The sequence below is a fragment of the Puntigrus tetrazona genome, chromosome 25, assembly GCF_018831695.1.
Source record: "Puntigrus tetrazona isolate hp1 chromosome 25, ASM1883169v1, whole genome shotgun sequence".
NCBI lineage: Eukaryota > Metazoa > Chordata > Actinopteri > Cypriniformes > Cyprinidae > Puntigrus > Puntigrus tetrazona.
The window spans coordinates 13,124,763-13,144,742 of record NC_056723.1 but is presented as its reverse complement, the minus strand read 5'-3'; the positions used below and the strand labels follow the sequence as shown (position 1 = coordinate 13,144,742).

The window sequence follows — 19,980 nt, the reverse complement described above, 5'->3', positions numbered from 1 at the left end:
CGGCGTAGATCCTAGCGTCTGTTCTCGCGACAAACTGTTCTGCGCGTCGTCACACGATCTTGTTTCTCTAGTGTTGTCATTTAAAACAGAAATATTTAATTCATCTCTTATTCTGAACTTGTACCGGTGGTTATATAGTGAGAAAATGTGTATTTTTTTTTGTGCGTGCTCCAGTAAAGGGGAAGCTTACGGTCAGGGTAGACGTTACGTTTAACTCCGTGAAGGTCTGTTCAATGTTGTCCTGTTGTAATTTTCACAAAACTTCTTCCATTAGGTTCTATATTAAACGGAGCGTCTACCCTGACTAACGTCTTTTTAATTTATTTACACGGCTATGGTCATTAGGTCAGTTTTGTAGCTTTTTTTTCATCCGCGTTTTATTCCGTTTGTGTTCGAATGGGTGAATTTAAAGACGTTTATTTACTAACTACTACCTTAAATGCTTTTTTTTTTTTTTTAACCGGCCGATAGCATTCATAACGCATTTTCACAGGATAATTCGGCATGGACGCTGCAAACAATTCACAATCTTGCATGTTGAGTTTGAAGTGAACAGGCTTTTCATGTAATAGCACGTGACTTTTAATTTGCATTTACAAGTTCAACCATCCTAACCGGCCACTTAGAACTCATTGGCTTTTATAGCCCGTGTGTCGACCTCGAAAAAGAATGAAATCTTCAGAATCGTCTGATGTTTTACACTGTGAATCTATTTAATCAAATATTTTTAGCGGCACACATTGATGTTTTGGTCTTTTTTTTATTTTTATCTTTTATGTGGGCGTCTTTTTCTATGCATGAAATCACTGACTGTGTCCGTATTTGTTTCCTGATCTACTTTCCCAAAGACTCTCTTAGTGATTATAATGAAGCTGGTTGTTAATGACTGCAGGTCGATGTAGAATACGTTTATTTTGGTTGCACAGATGCACCTTTCAGCAGTATTTCTTAAAAATGTATTAATTAAACGTCCGCTGGAATGGTTCAGATAATAATACGTAATTTAATGGGCGGTCAGGCTGTTTTTGCTGGAAAGCGTCGGATTGCTTTATGTACACAATTCATTCATTTGTGCCTCAAATCTACAGTGGATCGATAATAGTTTGATTTGTGTAAATAATTTTGTAATAAAGACTGTAAAATACATGTGAAATGACCCTGTACAAAATAAAAGTCACAGCTGCTTTAGAAGCTTTTACCCACATTTACCAGTGTACCGTGCGTTTTCTGTTGAGTATATACAGTATACACAAACACGAGGAACAAATAAAAAAGGCAACCCTGAAATACAACGTTCCCATTTTTTAAGTCTGGGAAAAAATAATAAAATAAAAAAAATTGTTCATCATTATAAAACACATCTACTTCACAATTTGAGGTGAATGTATACACTAGCAGGTAAAAGAACATATATATATATATAGAGAGAGAGAGAGAGAGATAAATACAGTAACGTAATATGTCAAAACATTAGCTAGTTTTAACTTTAGTGATCATACAATAGCTAACATCTAATTGTTTTGTTTACAACCTTTCAGTATTTGGTTACCGAAAATAGAAAGAAGCTAATACGGGTTTAGAACAACGTGAGGCGAATAAATTACGCTAGCTTTATTTTTGTTGTTTGTTTGGTTTTTGCTTTGACTTTGCGCGTGTGCGTGCGCGCGCGGGGGCGTGCGTGCGCGCGCGTCGCAATTGAAACGTTTCAAAGCGAAAGGTACGTAAACGGTGCGAATCTGCGTCGCGCGTGTTGATTGCCGCTAGAGAGCGCCACATACCCGCCCGACAACCAAACCCGCCTTTCAACCTGAACCCAACGTGCGCAGGGAATTGCAGCTATGCATCGAGTCGCCAGAATATACGCTTAAACTAAACATGCGCTTAATTAGACTAATTTGTCTAAAAAAGCAAATAATGTAAAGCTGAAGCAAGCTAAGAGCGCGCTTGTAATAATCGATCCGTTTGATAAAGTGTCCGGCTGTATTCGTGCGTTGACTGAGCTCAGTCTCTAATGAAGAGTTAATTGATTAACGCTTTAGCGGCCATCAGCTCTGCTCATAAAAGAAGAGATTTAGTTTGACGTCACTGATATTTGTTACTGACATCAGTAGTCATTTGACGTGGATCAAAAAACCAAAAAACAACACCTATAGGACAACTTTAGTGTACTTTTATGATCTAATTTAAATGTTGAATAGTACTACATACAGTGGTGTGTGTTCATATATGTTTGGAACAACACAAGACGATTTTCTTTCATGAGGAATAGTTCACTTTGGGGTCAGCTGCCTTAAATGGTTATTATAAACCATTATAAACTTGAACTTTTATGAACGCTCTCATTGCTCTATCACAGATCTGTATTTACAGGCCCAATAACATCACATATACCGTCCCTCAAACGCCATTTCGCAGTTGTACGCTTTCTAGTCAAGGACAAAAAAAAAAAAAAAATGCATACATTTATGGGTTAAGTGCTTTTGCTCTTGTCTGCATACACTGTGGTGGTAATTAATGGGCTCGTTCATTTCCAGCGAAGATCTCAGGAGGATTTGAATTGAATTCGCACGAAGTTACTTATTTATCGTCAATACGGGAGATGTGTTGACATTTTCACATTTTCAGGTTATTCGGATGAACTGCATAGCTGGGTGAAGGTTGTCACATTCGGAATTATAGAAAATGGATTAAAATGGATTGTATGCATTGTTTCAATTTGGCAGAACGTACGTTTCCTTTCCTTTACCCTCAAAACTGTTCGTTGAGGTGCGGGGCTTTTATTTGTGCGCCTCTGTTGGGTTGGAAATGTGTTAAAAACGCAAACAGTTCTTAGAAGAAGAAGAAAAATCTACATTTAACTACATTTAAAACCACTGTCGTGATTTTTAGATCAGACGGCGCTGCTGAAAAATTCGTGTTTGTGTGACGTCAGACGCATCTGTCATAACGCTCGGAGACGTTTGAGCTCGTTGGCGGGTTGAAATGTTTCCCCTGAGTGCTTTTACACCGGCAGAAATCAATAGCGGCTCTGCTGTCACCCTCTCAGCTCGGCGACTGCTCTTCAAGCGGGTTTGATGTGTCTCTCCGGCGCTTCTCACGGGGACTAGCGAGAGCCGTCACTAAATCACGTCAGCCTTCTCCCTCTGATTTTCGCGGCCGTACTGTCGCTTTTCCCGCGCAGCGCGGATGGGACTTGAATCAATAGAAACTTTGATTTCGCGCCATCTGAAGTACCGGCGCGCGACTTTGAATGCTTCCATTACCTCAGTTTAACCTTTTTTGAGCTGAAAGCGTAACTTTGAGAGGCGGCTTTTTTTCTCCCTAGGTTTTTAAAGTTTTTAAGAAGATCGTTTTGTTAGAGAAAGCCGCGCGTCAGAGTTCAGACACGATTGACGTCGCAAGGCTTCGTTTTGTCAAACTAGAAAAAACTGGCTTGTTCGCTAAAATGAAATGCCATCATTTATTCGTGCCGATCAATCCAACTACTGTTTTCTTTCTAATGTAAAAACATGATGTCCAAGCATCTTTTTTTTACAAAACACAAGTGGATGGAAGGCCCATAAGGTCATAACGACTCATTTCAGTAATCCTGTTTGTATTAAGACAACGAGGTCTCCTCTGCTCTTGCTCTTTCCGCCTTCCAGACGTTTTCTTTATTTTTTGCAACGTTTGATCAACTATTGTGACACGGAAAAGCCAAGAAACGAATCGCTACAGCTCAGGAAAAGTTGTGAGTTTACCAAACCTACACATAGCACACTAAATGTATTGACTCCTATTAAGATTTAAAGGTTAGAGTGCTTTTTTGTGTTTCTTTAGAAGAAAGAATATAAAGCCCTATTCTTTTACAGTGGGTCGTTAGAAAAATGTTTGTTTCACAGGACGTACGTGGTTTTCATGCCTGTTATTCGGTCACAACCTCTGGGATAATTCCAGAGCAAATGACTGTTTTCGCCGAACTAAGAAAACTAATTTATAAAAAAGTCGCGAAAGGAGTCAGAGGAGGAGCCAAAGCGTTTTTAGCCAATTAGAGGACTAGCCAGACACGGATGCTTCTGCTTGTCAGTCATTTTGTGCATTTGGGTTTGTTGTCTTAGCAGGTTTTGGATAGAGAACTTCTTGAATTAAATTGTCTAGAGTTTTTGACTTAAACGTCTAGAGTTTTTTTTCTGCTGGGGGTGGGACCTTACCAATTAAAGGGAATGATATCATCATCAAGCTAGACAAGAGCTAAATTGTTTGGTTAAATTCAATTCACTTTGGGTTAACTTGGCCGATTATCTTTTTTTTTTCTTAAACTGACTATAAGGTGAGCATCTTCACTACGGGTCAAAGGTTAATAAAATCCTCCTTTTCCTATCCCTGCTCTGAGTGATAAACCCCCGGTCCAACCTAAGCCTCTAATCGCAATATTATTAGAGAAACCCCATCTGATCAGTATATAAATCTCTCCATCCAATTACAAGATGTAATATTTCTGCACTCAAGCTGGTAATGAGCTCTAATGCCTGTGCTGGAGTTAATCCCCCTCGGATGCGGCACAGATCAGATGTTGCCTCTGTAATTAGACTGGCAGAAAATCATTATTTCATGTTTGAGGAAAGAATGAAGTCAAAGGAGAGGTAGTCTTTCTGCTGCTCCTTTCTGAAATGTAAATTGCGGTTTAATGTTTTAATCTAGAGTGGTGAGTGTTTGCCGAACACCGCAGAATGACAGGCATACACTAACAGTGGAATTCTTTAAATCAAAGTGATTCTGAATGCGAACGAGAGGCTTCTTTTAAGTCAGAAATTGATTTTTTTTTTTTGCCCCACTAGTGTGCATATCCTTCATATTGTAACTAAAATTTACAGTTTAGGTCCTTTGGATGGAACAATATGAACAGATGTAAAAATGTGAAACATAAACTTGCGCAACATGCATGCGATTGGACTTGGAATGGAAGAACCAGTGAAGATTGGTGTTACTGATGTGTCACCATACTGGATTTTAGCATGTTTGTACATGAGATCGTCGGTGTTTTGACTAGATTAAACCACTGGAGTAATTTATATTCTTACATTCAATCTGGAACTTGAAACCTTTGGATTCCATTGTTCAAAAAAGTTCAGATGTTCTACAGATGCCACAGATACTTTCTACAGATACTTTTGAATTCCATAGAAGAAATATTTTTATTATTATTATTATTTTTGAGTGAATTATCCTTTTAAGCACATCCATGTACACAAGGTGATCTTATCTTAAGATTTTCAATATGTTACCCATCAGACGCTCTGTCATATGTATTGTCTTAAGAGACAGGTGCAGCATGGACTCTTGTGTTTGCATCTAAACTGAGGTCACGGTCTCCACTCGCTGTGTGGAAGAGGGTCGGGAGACCAGGTTCAATGAGCATTCCAGCGGCTTTTTCTCCCTGCAGAGGACATAACAGATGTGGATTTACATACACCCCCAGCATCCCGCTCTCTGATGAGATTATCCGAGAGTGCCGAGAAAGACTCATACTTAATACACGCCTCGAGGAGGGCCAGGGGAGCCAGGCCCTCCGAGAGCGCAGGGGACAAAAGCAGAAGGGGAAAATGTCAAGCTTGCCAGACGGGAACAGGACAACAAACTGCTTTTGCCGCTCCTCATGCTCTGTCCCTGACAAGAGGGTGGCTGGATTAGCATCTCATAAAGGCTGTAGCAATGCTGTTGGCAATTACTACAAGATGAAGGCTCTTAATGCTTGTATTTGAGAATAATACAGCATTACAATCTTCTTCTTTTTTTATGGTTTTTGATAGGTTTTTGTTTGCAGTATGATCATGTTTGTAGATCGAAACTGTCCAGTCCTGTCGTGTCATGCCAGTTCTTGGGTCATAAACTGGTTCACGCTAATGCCTACCAATGTCAGTCATTCTGAAATGATTGCGAACATGTGTCATTTAAACAATTTCTTAACTTGGCACATATCGCTCTTGGTCGCAAAATGGTGGAAAACTCCTCACAAAAATCATAGATCTGTTTTTAAGTTGTTGCTTTGACTGTAGCAGCAGTAAAAGGGCTATCAGAGGGAGTTCTACGCCATGTAGACTGCCGGTTAAGCGCAGCGTGTTTCGAGTACTACCTTTCAAGTCATCACCGTGAAAAATATCAAACTCAAAGAATCATACAATTTTTAGTAAATGATTCTTAATCTTATTCCTTGGGTAAGAAGAAGACGGCAAATAATGGCAAATAAACACAAAGGGGCCACCACACAGCAATCCCATGCTACACCTGATGCCCTGAATTCATGTATTGGAGGCTCTCTCACCATCTATCGTTGGGGTCTTAAATTATGCAGCAGGCATTGTGTTGGGCGCCTGAACCTGTCATGGTCCTGTATGGCTCAAGCTTGTGATTCATAATTAAACTGTTTGTGAGGCCTGTGTTCGAATATGAAAGCTGCGACAGAGTGGCCTTGTCCAGAAAGCACATGCTATATTGATTTCTCTTCCTCTGAGATGCTTGGCCTTGACATTTTCCAGCCGTTTCCCACATTGTTTTGTAAGTTTTATTTGTTCCGCTAGCGTGGGCTCTCTCTCCCACCGAGGGCATGCCCTGGCAACCCTAAATTAATCCCTCTTCTTCTTCAAACTCTGGTTCGATATGTATCCGTGAGTTATGTCTATCTGCAGAGAGTCCAAACTCATCATCTCGAGAGGAGGTAAACGTGGCTTATAATTATGGGCTGTGTTCATTTACATGTGTTAATCACTCAGGTGATGGGCTGCTCATCCTGATACTGGCAGGTCAGGCCCCTGCTGACACAAGAGTCAAAACCCAATTATATGCATGATTAACTTTATCCTAAGCTGTTTCCCCACAGTCAAGACTCTCACTGGATAAGAGGACAGGGTAGTGATGTGTGTATGTGTCTGTGTACTTGTAGAAGGGTTGAGTGGCATATGAATTACGAGTAGTTTAAAGCTTGTTTAATTGCTCTTGAATGTTAACTTGGTTTTAACAGGTCTGAGAAAGCTATATGACTGCGGTATATCAGAAGTATCCATTCACTACTCAGTCTGGTTAAGTTAAATGTTATTATAACTCAGAATCATTCCCTTCTGACCAACATGTCAAGTAAAACAAGCCAATTGCATGTGTGCCGTTGGGAGGTGGGTCTACATCTGCTACATCTCTTTGTGGAATATATTCTGAAAGCTCTGGCTCCAAATAAAACATAAACACAAAGACACAAAGGCCAACCCTTATTTACTCAAGGATATCCTGGATCCAGGCATTGTCAAATGTTCTACCTTGTAGACTTGAATGACTATGATCCACAGCAATGTTCCTGAGAGGTTTAAGTATTACAGACCAATTACAGGTCCAGGTAATTGCCTATCTGCTGAACCACCATTAAAGGCATAGTTCACCCAAAAATAAAAGAATTGTCATGAATTATTAACCCTCATGTCTTTCTGAACCCGTAATACTCCGGAATACAAATTATTGACTATATTCAACAATTGTCTCCTCTGCATCACCCATTTCGGAGAGTATCTTCTGAATGTAAACACTGTGTGTTGTTCTGTGCCAGCTGCACCATGCGTTTTTTATGTTGTTTACACTTTGATTTGAATGAAAACAATGTATCCGCGTGGAAGCGCCGACACCACGCATCATAAGCTGTTTATGTTCAATGGATACTCTGCAAAATAGTGCAAGGGAGACGTGGGGGAGATTAATTGTTTAATGTTTCTGTGCATTGATCGTGTTCAGTACATTGCTGTGTATAGGAGGGTCAGAGAGCGCTCAGAATTAATCGAAAATATCTTCATTTGTGTTCTGAAGATTAACAAAGGTCTTACAGATTTGGAATGACATAAGAGAGTAATTAATGACAGAATATAATTTTTTGGGGTGAACTACCCCTTTAAGAGCAAGGAGGTGGAGGTTAGGGCACTTGTACATGGTGAAGTACAATGTTTCACTCTCAATAGTCGTACACTTGCTCTTGCCATTCCAGTAACTGTCACTCTGATGTTTCCGAATATGACTCTTAATCTACTGCAGGTGAAACATTGCGCTTGATTTATACCCTTTACACCATTACACCATTCATTAGGGTAATACAATGCTCATTATGCTCTCCAAAGCAGGAGCCACCTGCATCCACTGATCAATTAAGTGATGTTCTATTTACATAAAATCTTCCTGAGAATTACTGTTACAATCTGGGCGCTCAATGCACAAGAAAGTCCATGCGAGCCCTCCTTTTGGCACCGACAAGAATTTGACTGAAGAGCGATATTTTAAACAACATTTAGTGATCTGCTCTGTCTAGTCTCATTCTTTTGTGAAAATAGAACAAAGAAATCCCTTCTGTAGTGAATTCAGTGGGAAAATGTTTTATTAATTGCCATATGCCTATTGATTCCTCTTTCAAGCCTATTCTTTTGTTCTTCCTTTCTGGTGGCAGCAGAAGGATCTGTAAGTTATGTGGAGTGTCAAAGGTGTCCTTTTGATGTAGATGACAGACCCCATGCTAAGTAACACCTGTGCCGGGTCTGGGCTTGTCTGCTCTGGTCTATTTGCATCTGAACTGCCGGACAGATCAACCCATCAGACAAAACTAATTGAGCCCAGAGAGGCATAGCGTTGGTCATTGTTTCTTATCTAGGACATCTCGAGTATGGGAATATGTGTCTCAGTTTTTGGACTTGACAGTTAATCGACATATGTACAGTTCTTTGTTTTATGTGCAGTAGATGCTTATTTCCATTTCATTCTTTATCTTATCTTTCAGACTCTGAGCGTCCTTTAGATAATGGTGTACTGTTCAGCTGAAGGCGCAACTATCAGCAGCAACCAGCAAAAACCACAAATGCCATGTACCTTATAGTGGACCCCCTCGTTGCCGCCCATGGCACTTGGTACCTACTGTGTGATCTTTAGTAAAAGAGGGTGGTATATTCACCACCCCCATTGACAGACTAGCAACACGGCACAGCTAGACGCTTAAAATGCCAAGGGTTAGAAGGTACAACACACAATACACAAAAGATGGTCTCAAATTGAAAAGACGCAGAGGCATGCATAAACGGTGACCTATCATTATTTCTCAAAGGCCTGCCTTTCAAACAAAGTCAAGAAATGCATTTCTGGTTATATCCACACGCTTCAAATTGCCTTGCCCTAAAACCACGATGGTTTGAACAGCGCAGCCGCATATTCATGATGATAGATGTCTACCTCGCCTCATTCTGAATTTATAAGCTTTAAAAACTCCCATGACATACTGACGCCTCTGCTTAGAACAGGTGGTACATTATTAAAAACTCCACACTTCTTTGGTTGCCTTTGATATTCCTCATCTCATCAAGGATTCACTTTTTAGATGTAAATACCGGGAGTCGAGGGAGCTGTTACTAGGTAACACCCACACGCTCTTGCTGTCACTTTAAATTTTTAAAAAACAGACAGATGTGAAAAGCGGAATGAAAGGGAAGAGCTGCGAACTGTCCGTCCTGTGGCAGGTGTCCACTAGCAATGCAGATGGAATCAGTTGGAAGCCAAATGTATAATAGATTGTGATCAGTTGCCACTCAACAAGATGGTAAACTGCCAAAGTCTGCATGTATTCACGCTCTTAGATAACAACGCAGATAGCAGCTTTTAAGTACATCTGATCACTGTTATGCAGCTAGCAACTAGTAGTTAAGTACATCATGAACACATGAAGTCACCAGAGCAGATAGTAACATTACATGCTACCTACCAATGTCCCTCGGATCCCGATATAAAATGTATTACTATAATTAAAACTATTTTTAGAAAATTAAACACTTTCTTATTAACTTATTCTATTTATTTTGATAAAATGCTTTAATAAATGTAATATTTTATTTACTATTAATAACATTTATGCAACACCTAAAAGCCACTGTCATCATTGGTTTTACTGGTTTAATTGGTTTTACTTTTTTGCAATTATATATTTAAGTACTGAGTCATATTAATTAACTATGTGTACTTACTGTATGTTTACAGTTAGAGTTAGGGTTTGAATATAGGGTTACGTGCTAGTGATTATGACTCATGAACACATGAAGTCACCAGAGCAGCAGATAAGTTTGGCAAAAATTTTCTAATATTTTAAAAGATTACATCTTTTGTGGGGTGTAAAGTAAAAGATGTAACTAGGGGCATAAAGTAAAAGCAATGTAACTAATTACTCTTGCCAGAGCATACTAAAAATATTACTTTAGATTTTTTTTTTCTTCACGTAATGTGCCAAACATTTCTGCTGTCATATATCTATTGTCCTTGCCAGTTAGCCAAGTAACACTTCTAATTTGGTTTGTGTTCATCAGCAACCTTTGTTTTCGTATAGTCTCTCCCAAGACGATGGTTTAGAAAACAAATAATGGATAATTCAGCCAAAAAAGAAAGTCATATTTACTCGTCTTTATATCTTTTTAAACGTGCGTGACTTTGTGTCTTCTGAGAAAAGTTTTAATTGCTAAGAATTGCATCTATTGAAGAGGTTTTATGTGTGTATTTGATGTTCTGCCTATATCTTGTGTGATTTATAGTGCACGTTAGCATCTTCTCAGTGGCTCAGGCGACTGCAGGGCAAGATCTCTGGTGTATGAGCGACTGGCGGGTTACTGGAAAAACAGTGGTGTGATAACATATGTCACTGCCAGATCCCGGAGAGAGCGGGATGGAGGGGCGTCATAGGGGGTATGTCTGTGATAATAGTGTATGTTTGGGATGTGATGTCGCCAACCAACACCGAAACTGTTCGCTGCAGGTTGAGTCCGCATTCGGTATGTGGATTGCTGGAGGTGACGCATCAGAACACTAGGATGCAGTTGGTACAGATTAGAGGCAGTCGAGATGAATTATTGGGGTGAAAAATGACTCCGAGATGGAATTATGGGAGGGCAGGCTGGCAAAGAACAGATCCTGACAGCTGTTGGTCCTCAAGCTTCTCTCAGCAGGAGATAGTCGCAGACATGACCACAGACGCCTACCGCGACAACAGCCAACAGGCGGAAATATTATCCTACACGCAAACAGACACGAAAAAATGACTTTGTAACGTTTTAGAGTCTTTAAGTGGGGCAGTTGCCAAATAGAGATGAACAGTGATGTACTGTTTTTGTTTGTTTTGTTTTGTTTGTCGAAACCAATATAGATTTTAGCTGAACAAAATGTGCTTATTGCTACTCTATAGCATCAGTTTTGTCCATGGTGGAGCGCTTCCACACTGCTGACATACTCACTTGCTGTAGTTTAGATGTGAATGTAATTGACCTTAAAAGGAGAAGAGCTAACTTGTTTAGTCAAAGATTTTTGGCAGAAACCACCAATTATTGTTTTTGGTTGCTAAAATGCGGGTGTATTAAAGTTATAAATGACAATGAGCTATTTTAAGTTGCACACATAAGCTATAACTGTAACGACGTGTTAGGGTTGGGGTTAGCACAAATGCCAATGCCTAGAAAACATCAGAGATTTGTGGCAGCAATTTTTTTGCACAAACGTTAACAGATTTTAAGATTAGCATGAAACATCTCTTCATATTTTCAGATGAACATGGTTTACGTGACCCTGGACCACAAAGCCTTCTAGACCCGAGGAGTCCATTTTGTGAAACTGGGACTTCGTCTGAAGGCTGAATCAATACGATTTCCATTGACGTACGGTTTGTTATGATAGGACAATATTTAAAAATCTGGAATCTGAGGGTGCAAAACGAATCAAAATACCGATTAAATCACCTTTAAAGTTGTACAAATTAAGCTTGCGTGCATATTCCCCCCAAAAATGCTTTTGCATATTTACAGTAGAAAATTTACAGAATATCTTAATGGAACATGATCTTTATTAGATTTTTTTTTTTGGCATAATATTATGTTTTGACTCATGCAAATTATTGTTGGCTATTTATACAAATATACGCATGCTACTTATGACTATTTATGACACAAATGTGTTTTATTTAAATATATTTACTCGCACATTTCCATATAAAACAGGATAAAACCTGATTCTTATATTCGGTTTCCTTCGCTCGGTGTTCGGTGTGAAGTCAGTCTCTGAGGTTGCCAGATCTTTGTTTTCCGTCAAGGTTCACAAGGGTAGAGGTGACAGGGCTGCTTTCTGCAATTCCTATGTTTTCATGCACGCGGCATCTGGCAAAGTTGTCACAAGCTTGGCAACATCGCTCTGACGGCTCCCAAACGCTTTTTGATTATTAATTCATGGCGGTTTCCTGCCTGGTTTGTTTGCTAAGTAGCCCCTGTGTGTGACTGTAACTCGAATCGAGATGTTTGGAGAAGGCTGCCTCCATTCAGTAAAAAAAATCATCTATCCATTGCCTATAAGTAAAAAAAAAAAAAGAAAAGAAAAATTGTTATAATAAAAACAGCTGGGCCGATATTAAAATGGATGAGCCGCTGCCGGTAATACCTGCAACCTCAAATATATGTAAAACTTTTATCCGCAGTATTTACAGCAAATCACCTAAAGCGCTTTCAGAATAGATAAAAACGTAATCATATATTTGTGCCTTTCCATTTCGGATGAAGGAATCCATTCACTAGCGCAGTCTCGCTTTCCCGGCCATTATTCAACTACAAAGCAAACCATATTCATCATTGTGTTTTAATCACATCAAAAAGAAATATAGTGCTACCCCAGGGTGCTGGCAGGAATATGGAGTCCTCCATGATGTTATTGTTTCCAGCACTGCCAAACAATCTCAAAAATTGACTTAGAATAAATGTATTTTTAATATGATAACTCAACCCTTGTGAATACAGAGGCACTCTGTCAATTGTTCTCGCTGAACGCGTTGCTTTACAGATGTAATGCGGGAGTGCTTGTGATATAGCGATATTAAACCTGCGAGCGCTGCCTTTCAAACTTTGTTCCGGCTTTCCGGATAACATTCTCTTTCCTTCAGCTTAACTAAATGCTCTAACAGATGAGATGAATGCATTGGTTTACAAAGTTGGCGCGTCGCTGCAAACGCTCGGTGCGTTCCTCGCGGTGTTAAGATGCGCTAATCGGATCTCGGATGCACTTTTCGTGCACTTTATATTAATGCGATTTCAGCTCAGTGCTGTTTAAAGAGTGTACCTGCACCTACATGAAATAATGCAATAAGACGGAAAAGAACACACAAGCTGATTACGAGTAGAACAGACCGGGGCTGGTTGTCTCACAACAGGATGTCGTCAAAAAGGCATATATCTAAGGAACTGGAAGATCAGGCTTGTAGTTCAAAAGTGCACGAATTGGATTAGCGCGTGCATTTAGTAGGTTTCGTCCTCCAAACGTCATCGTGTCATCCCAGCGTTGTAGAGCAAAGTAAATAAAAACACTCGGATGCATTAGAAAAAGGCAGATTTTTAACAGAAAGGCTGAACTACACAAGAGAAAAGGTTGAGCATTTTTCATAAACCACAGATTGTCACGATTTCATGAGGGTGGATGGCATGGTTCGAATCTTTAAACTTATTAAAGTTTGCTTTATCTTCGTTTTTCAAATGAAACATATACGGTTTACATTGTTGTTGCATAAAAAAGCCCACGGTAGGCCATTTAAAGGACGATTGCGACAATTTACTCTACAAAGTGCGACGATGGCGTGCTTTAACATTGACTAAGTGAACTTAATTTTCCTTGAAAATCAAAATTTTTCTCATATTTTTCAGATACTCCCTTTCGCGTCCACCCCTGCGAGCGTGACACCTAGCCCCGACCTCCCTTTCGAGCTTTCCGGCAGTGTTTCACTTTAGTAATCTGCTGGCTCGCTTCTCAAATCCTCAGAATTGGTATTCCTTCCCATTACGATAAACAAGGGCGCGTTGTTTTCCGTCTCCAGGTGTGCTAAATCATCCACGGTCTTTCGCGTAAATAACCAAACAAGCCTCGGCGTCCAAAGACAATTGGTAATTAGCCAATCGTCCATCAGCGCGCGATTATCCGCGCGTTATTGAATGTGGCGTGCGATGACAGCGGGCTTGTGCTTCGTTTGTGGCTTTGCGGCGAGCGATGCGCTTTATTTGCGACGCGGCGAGGACTGTAGTTGCTAAGGGACGCCGAGGCTCCTAATGATCCTTTCAATTAAAGAGGAGCCCTGAGGCTGTAGCACAGCTGTCTGTTTAAAACGCCTCCTCTCTTAATGCCCGCCTGAGCCTGCTCAGCATGCGGGAGTGTTTAAGTCAATATTATTTTAGAGACTGCCTCCCATCTATTATTAAGTAAATTGAGCCATCAGCGTCTTTGGCCGTTTTGAACCCTAAATGAAATCTATTTGCCAAAGGCCTGGAGGACTGTCAGCGCGTAATACAATAATACACTGGATGGCGTGCTTGTTAGGAGAATGAATAATAACTGCACGGATAATTCAGCCTTAAATCACAGGATCGGCGCTCCTCAGCTGGCTTTGCTCTGGATCCTAAAAATGTAGGTTCTTTCCTGGGATCTGCAGAACCTTGAACTTTTTCTTTGCGGAGAAAAACGTTCTACTAATTATTTTTAAAACTGTTCGCTACAAATAGGTATCTGCGAGCTTGATCTTTAAGAGATGTCATACCAAAAATCGTTTATGTACAGCACGAAGAAGGTCCTTCGAATCAAAAATGATGTATTGGACCCAATTGTACGAACCATTTATTATAAATGCAAGTGATTTTATTACCATCTGTATCGTTTGACTAATTTATACCAAATGACAAATGAATTTGATTGGGAAGTGCACACAACATAGGGGACTTATTCATGTCCTCAGCTGGCCAGTTTCGTTTAAATTCACATTAGCCTTTTTTCCACTTCTGTTGGTCCTGCGACCCGTTTTTTGGGTCACGACCCACCAGTTCAGAACCACTTATATGCGTTATATGACACATTCGAAATATTTCAGATGCTCTATCAAACCTAAAGCATTCAATATATGTCAACACCCAGGTAAATATATAAAAAAAAACAGTTTCTGATTTGAAATTCTGTGATTTAACTCAATCAAGCAAGTAAGTGACCCACAGTTTGGCTCGAGCTGTCTGGCTCATCAGAGGCCTGTTAGTGCCTTCTCACTATGCAGGAAAACACTCCTTCAGACCCCATCGATCTGCTCCAAATCAATGCTTTTAAAAGCCTTACATAGTCTTTAGTTAAGAGCGAAAGCGTGCGCGCTTCAAAAACGGCCCGCCTATATCGATTGGGGTGTGGAATAGAGCTTTTCACACTCCTCTCTCTCTAACTGTCCACAATTGAAACATACGGAAAAGTGTGACACTTTGCCAAACATTTCATTATGTTTGGCACGTATCATTTTGCTTCGGTTTATTTTATCGTTTTATCTGCAAACCGGGTTCGAAGTCATCGCGCCTTTAATTGCCCGTGATGCCCAGTTGGGGTTTCCAAACCTCGCCAAGTCGAAGAGGGTTTTAAAGTTGTGCATTAAAACGCACTCACGACAGCAGAACTAGAGGAAAGATATTTGGGAACGGATGCATCGGCTGCATTCAGAGCCCATTTTACAGCGATTACTAGAGATATTTTGTGTCTGCGCGTCTAGAAAACTCATTTCTAGCAGCCCCCGAACCCCCTTGTTTGGCAATAAAAAAGATAAAATGGCTGCGTTGAATGTGACATTGGTCACAAGATGATTGGATAGTTTGGATAGCTTCGCCGGGGCTTCTTCGCTCACAAAGCTTTGAATTCAGTGAATTGTGAAATAGCGTTGCGCCGAGTATAAACATATACCCGAACTTTAGAATTTACCGGAGGGATTAGAGAGCTTTTCAAGTCCTCGCGGCCTCTTTTCACGGTTTTGTGTACGAGAACGTTGTATTACCCCTGTAAGCCACGGGGGCCCCGAGTCGCTTTCTCTGATGTTTGTTGATGCCGGACTCCGCTATTCGAGCAGGAATGGAGGATCTGTGGTAATCCCGTCTTTCTTGCAAAGAGTTTACTAAATTTCGAATTTACACGTTTAATACCTTTTAAAGTGCTCTTTGAACATTTTTAGCCCCTCGCTGTTTCCGCGCACCGCAGGAAAAAAAAAAAAAAAAAAAAAAGCAACACGCGTTTCATGAGAAGATGCTTTATGGAGCGTGAATTTAATATCTCCTCCACTTAAGTGCACTGTCCTATAATCCCCCTGCGATAAATGTTGACTTGTGCTATTTAAATTTACAATTTATCCGGCGTATTATGCCCAGGAGGCGAGTGTTGCAGTTATCGAGCGTTTTCTTTAGGTGTAGAACAGTTGTGAGCAAATCAGGAAGGCACTGCACACCGTTCTGGCAAAGAACAGATGATAAAATAATCCACATTGGGTCAAAATACGTGTAAAGAATATCTCGGTTGCAGTAACTATAAAGGCGCTAAATTTCCTTTGACTGGTGTCTTCAGACCAGGCAGAGAACCCCAATATAGTTCCTCTTCAAGCATAATAAAACTCTCACGTATTTCGACATTTCTTAACAAAACGGGTTCGATTTATGCGTGTGTATATATATTTTTTTTGTTTGTTTTTTAAGTTTAACCTGTGCATGATTACTATCCACAAACAAAACCACCGATTCTAGAATAAGCATTGCCAAACTGCTTGAAAAAATGGTCCGAGTAGACAGCAGTGAAGAGTGAAGGTCCATTAAGGAAATCATTTTAAGTGCTTTGGCCTCTTGCACGGATAGCTCACAATAAACGTGTTAAGAAAAGGATGTTCTTTATATATATGTATATAAAAACGTTTTATGCTTCGTGGAAAGTTCAGTACAGTTGCCGTTCGTCCTACGTTTCGGTAAAGAGATGATAAACAGAAACACTTAAATATTCGCCCTCTTGTGCTCGAAGGCGAGTTCTTTGCACATCTCCAGAGTCAGTTTGCCGTCTCTCGCCCTGTGTAACGCGGCCTGGTTAATCCCGCTCAGATGCGCCGGGCTCGAGGCGCTCAGGTTTCCGAAAGCGCCGTAGTTCGTGAAGCCCGCGTAGAAAGGAGACGCGTAGTATAAGTGTCTGGGGGGGAAGGGGCACTGCGGCGGCGACCCGGCGGGAGATAACGCTCCCGGTGGCCGGGACGCTTCGCCGCTCCTCTTATCCGACGTCGCGATTTCGGCCAGCGACCAGAGTTTGGGTTTGGGGGTCGGGTTCGCGGAGTGAATGACGGACGTGGGTTTGCGGTTCTCGGTGTCGTCTCGGGGAGAGGAGGTCGCGGGCGCCGGGGAGTCTGTCCGGTGCTCCTCTTCTTCTTCTCCGCCGTCGATGACGACGCTGTCCGCCGCGTCCTGATCCTCCGCGCGTCTTTCCGAGCAGTCGTCGACAACTGCGATCGAACGATAACAGGCTTATTAGCGTTAGGAAGAGCACGGGACGCAGGCCTGAGGTATTTGCAAATGAGCGAAAAAGATACAGCGTTGTATAGGTTAACGGCATTGGTTATTATTAAACGAACTAAGCTTTTTTATTCTTTCTCTCTAAACCCACCGAAAAAGACAATTCGTCAGGAGAAAAAAAAAGCTGCACGTAATTCCCCCTTTTTTTTCTTTTGAAATATCGTTAATATGTTTTTATTAAACGTTTGCCCTCTACATCTGCTCGATCTGCAGGGGGATAGTTCGTTATCGTGTGACATGAAAAACATAAAAGAGTAAATTATATTTTATTATATCATAGACCCTCATGACGGTTTGTCAAGGTCATCTTTTATTTATTTGTTTAAAAATATATATTTATTTAATAGGATAAATGATTATTAATATTCACGACTCGAAGGCTCCTGGATTTTAGAATAACTTTTCTTCTTCTTAGGCTATTATTATTATTATGAAACATAAGTTGGAGGCTATGCATTGCGCAGGAATGCTTTTGCATTAGCTATAAGATATATATATATATATATATATATATATATATATATATATATATATATATATATATATATATATATATATATAATTGTATACGTTATTTGTAACGAACATAACATATTTATTTAAAATTAAAACGTTAATGAAATATGAGAACTGTAATAATAACGCAATCAGCCCGCGCACATGACACGACAAGGGAGAAAAAAAACGAGCACCTAAATCTTTGGTCGTCTGTGTCGTTTCGGCTGTTTTGAGCGGCTCGTCGTCCTCGTCGTTTTTCTCCAAATCGATGCTGTCCTCCTCATCTTCGTCCTCGCTCCGGTTCCGTGGCGTCCAAGTCATTTTATTCTCTTTTTTCAGTCTTCTGCGGGCGTTGGCGAACCAGGTGGACACCTGAGTGAGGGTCATCTTGGTGATGATGGCCAGCATGATTTTTTCTCCTTTGGTGGGGTAGGGGTTTTTCCGGTGTTCGCTGAGCCAGGCCTTCAGGGTGGCGGTGGCGTCTCGTGTGGCGTTCTTCCGGTAAGCGGGGTCTCCAAACGGGTACGGGCCCAGGGGACCGGCGTAAGGGTGATAGCCTATAGAGCCAGTCATGCCTGGAGAGGTGTCATATGGGGAGCCCTAGGCAATGAATTAATAAAGATTACAATTTAGGGAGGAAAAGCAGAGCAGATCTGTTTTTCACGAGGATCCGTTGTTTTCTTAACCGTGTCCGCTGCATAGACTACTACTGTTAAACGCGGTTAGGGAATATTTCGTTATTAACTGTATATTAGTCAATAATGGCTTTCCGATTTATGCTGATCTGGTGTAGGCTAAGTTTATATGAAAGCTCACCACACACAGTAAAATGTAATAAAATTAATATCCTGAAGAATGTAGTGTAAATTCCGCGACACCATTCGTTCTCTGTATTTCAAATAGTTTATGCGCGCAAAGTTTCTTGACCATAAACTTAGTCAACGTGCTTAACACAGACGTAGCCTAATTGATATGTCTCATAACCTATATCTGGCAAATTATTAGTCATTAAAACTGTTCGATCAGGCAGAAAAAAACAAAGTCTGCGAATAGAGACAATAACGCAAAAGTTCCCACTGCGGGCACCGGCACGCTGACAACCGTGATGCCGTGATATAATAATCGTAATAAACCTCCAGTCCGCTCGAAAATAAATAAACTGGGCTTTATTATGAACGAAACTCACCCCGTAGGAAGTGAAGGGGGCTGTGGGTTCGGGGCTGTACTGGAGTGAGTTGAAGGCTGTGGTGTTTGTGAAGGCTGTGGACGCGTACGGGGCGAAAGCGGATCCGCTAGAGGACCGTCCCAGATCATCCGTCCGCGGTCCGGTGATCGCACTGGAGCCGTACGGAGGAGGACACGAGTACAGAGACAGCGACGACTGATACAAGTATCCCTGAGGAAACGCCATGACCAGATCACCGCTACAGTCTCCTCGCGAGCCCGAGAGTCGACGCGCTCGTCCTGGGCGCCATCGAAGAGAAAATCGAAGGTTCAAAGCCGATCGACTCCCGAGATCAGGAAATTAAGCGACGTCGCTCGCATGACCGGTGTCTTCGGTAAATTGGGCAGAAGAGCGTCTCGAGTTCCGCGCGCTTCCTCAAGGAGAGTGAAAGAAGAGCTCAAGCTGAGTTTTCCATCTCTCTCTCTCTCTCTCTCTCTCTCTCTCTCTCTCTCTCTCTCTCACTCGCGCGCGTCCTTTTTAGCGCCCTCTCAAATTCACAAGTTCTCCTCTTCATTTGGTCTTGACTTAAGAGCCGTACACACGCCGCGTTCTTGCCTTCCTTTTTTTTCTTACTTTCTTTTAAATGTTCGACGCGCACCTTGCGTCTAGTGTGTTTTTTCTACCTCTGTTTATTTTACTACGAGCGCTTTTTTTTAAGATGTCGCGTCAAGTTAAAAACAACAGTGCGCCTTCAGTCATGTTTTAACCCTCTAAGTAAATGTGCGACGGACTTTGTCTAAAGGCTTTGACAGTCGCAACTAACAAATTATTCAGAGAACCAGTATTTGTAGTTGAACGGTCTTTGAACCAACTCTGTACATAAAAAACAAAATATATATATATATATATATATATATATATATATAT

At 40.9% G+C, this 19,980-nt stretch overlaps 1 protein-coding gene across 1 annotated transcript; it reads right to left on the bottom strand.

Annotated features, from left to right (window-relative positions):
- Positions 1-14,624: 14,624 nt before the first annotated feature.
- On the bottom strand, positions 14,625-19,975 carry irx5b (iroquois homeobox 5b). Its single transcript, XM_043228143.1, has 3 exons — positions 19,075-19,975; positions 18,083-18,488; positions 14,625-17,320 (listed from the first exon to the last, which is right to left on the bottom strand). The coding sequence occupies exons 1-3, from the start codon at positions 19,297-19,299 to the stop codon at positions 16,824-16,826; spliced, it is 1,128 nt and encodes a 375-aa protein (XP_043084078.1). The 5' UTR covers positions 19,300-19,975; the 3' UTR covers positions 14,625-16,823.
- Between the last annotated feature and the right edge of the window lie 5 nt (positions 19,976-19,980).

Coding starts and splice junctions, on each gene's coding strand:
- irx5b (XM_043228143.1), bottom strand. CDS start 19,299: ATGGCGTTTCCTCAGGGATACTTGTATCAGTCGTCGCTGTCTCTGTAC. Junction 18,489..19,074: donor CCCCCTTCACTTCCTACGGG/GTGAGTTTCGTT, acceptor TTCATTGCCTAG/GGCTCCCCATATGACACCTC. Junction 17,321..18,082: donor ACAGACGACCAAAGATTTAG/GTGCTCGTTTTT, acceptor GTTCGATCGCAG/TTGTCGACGACTGCTCGGAA.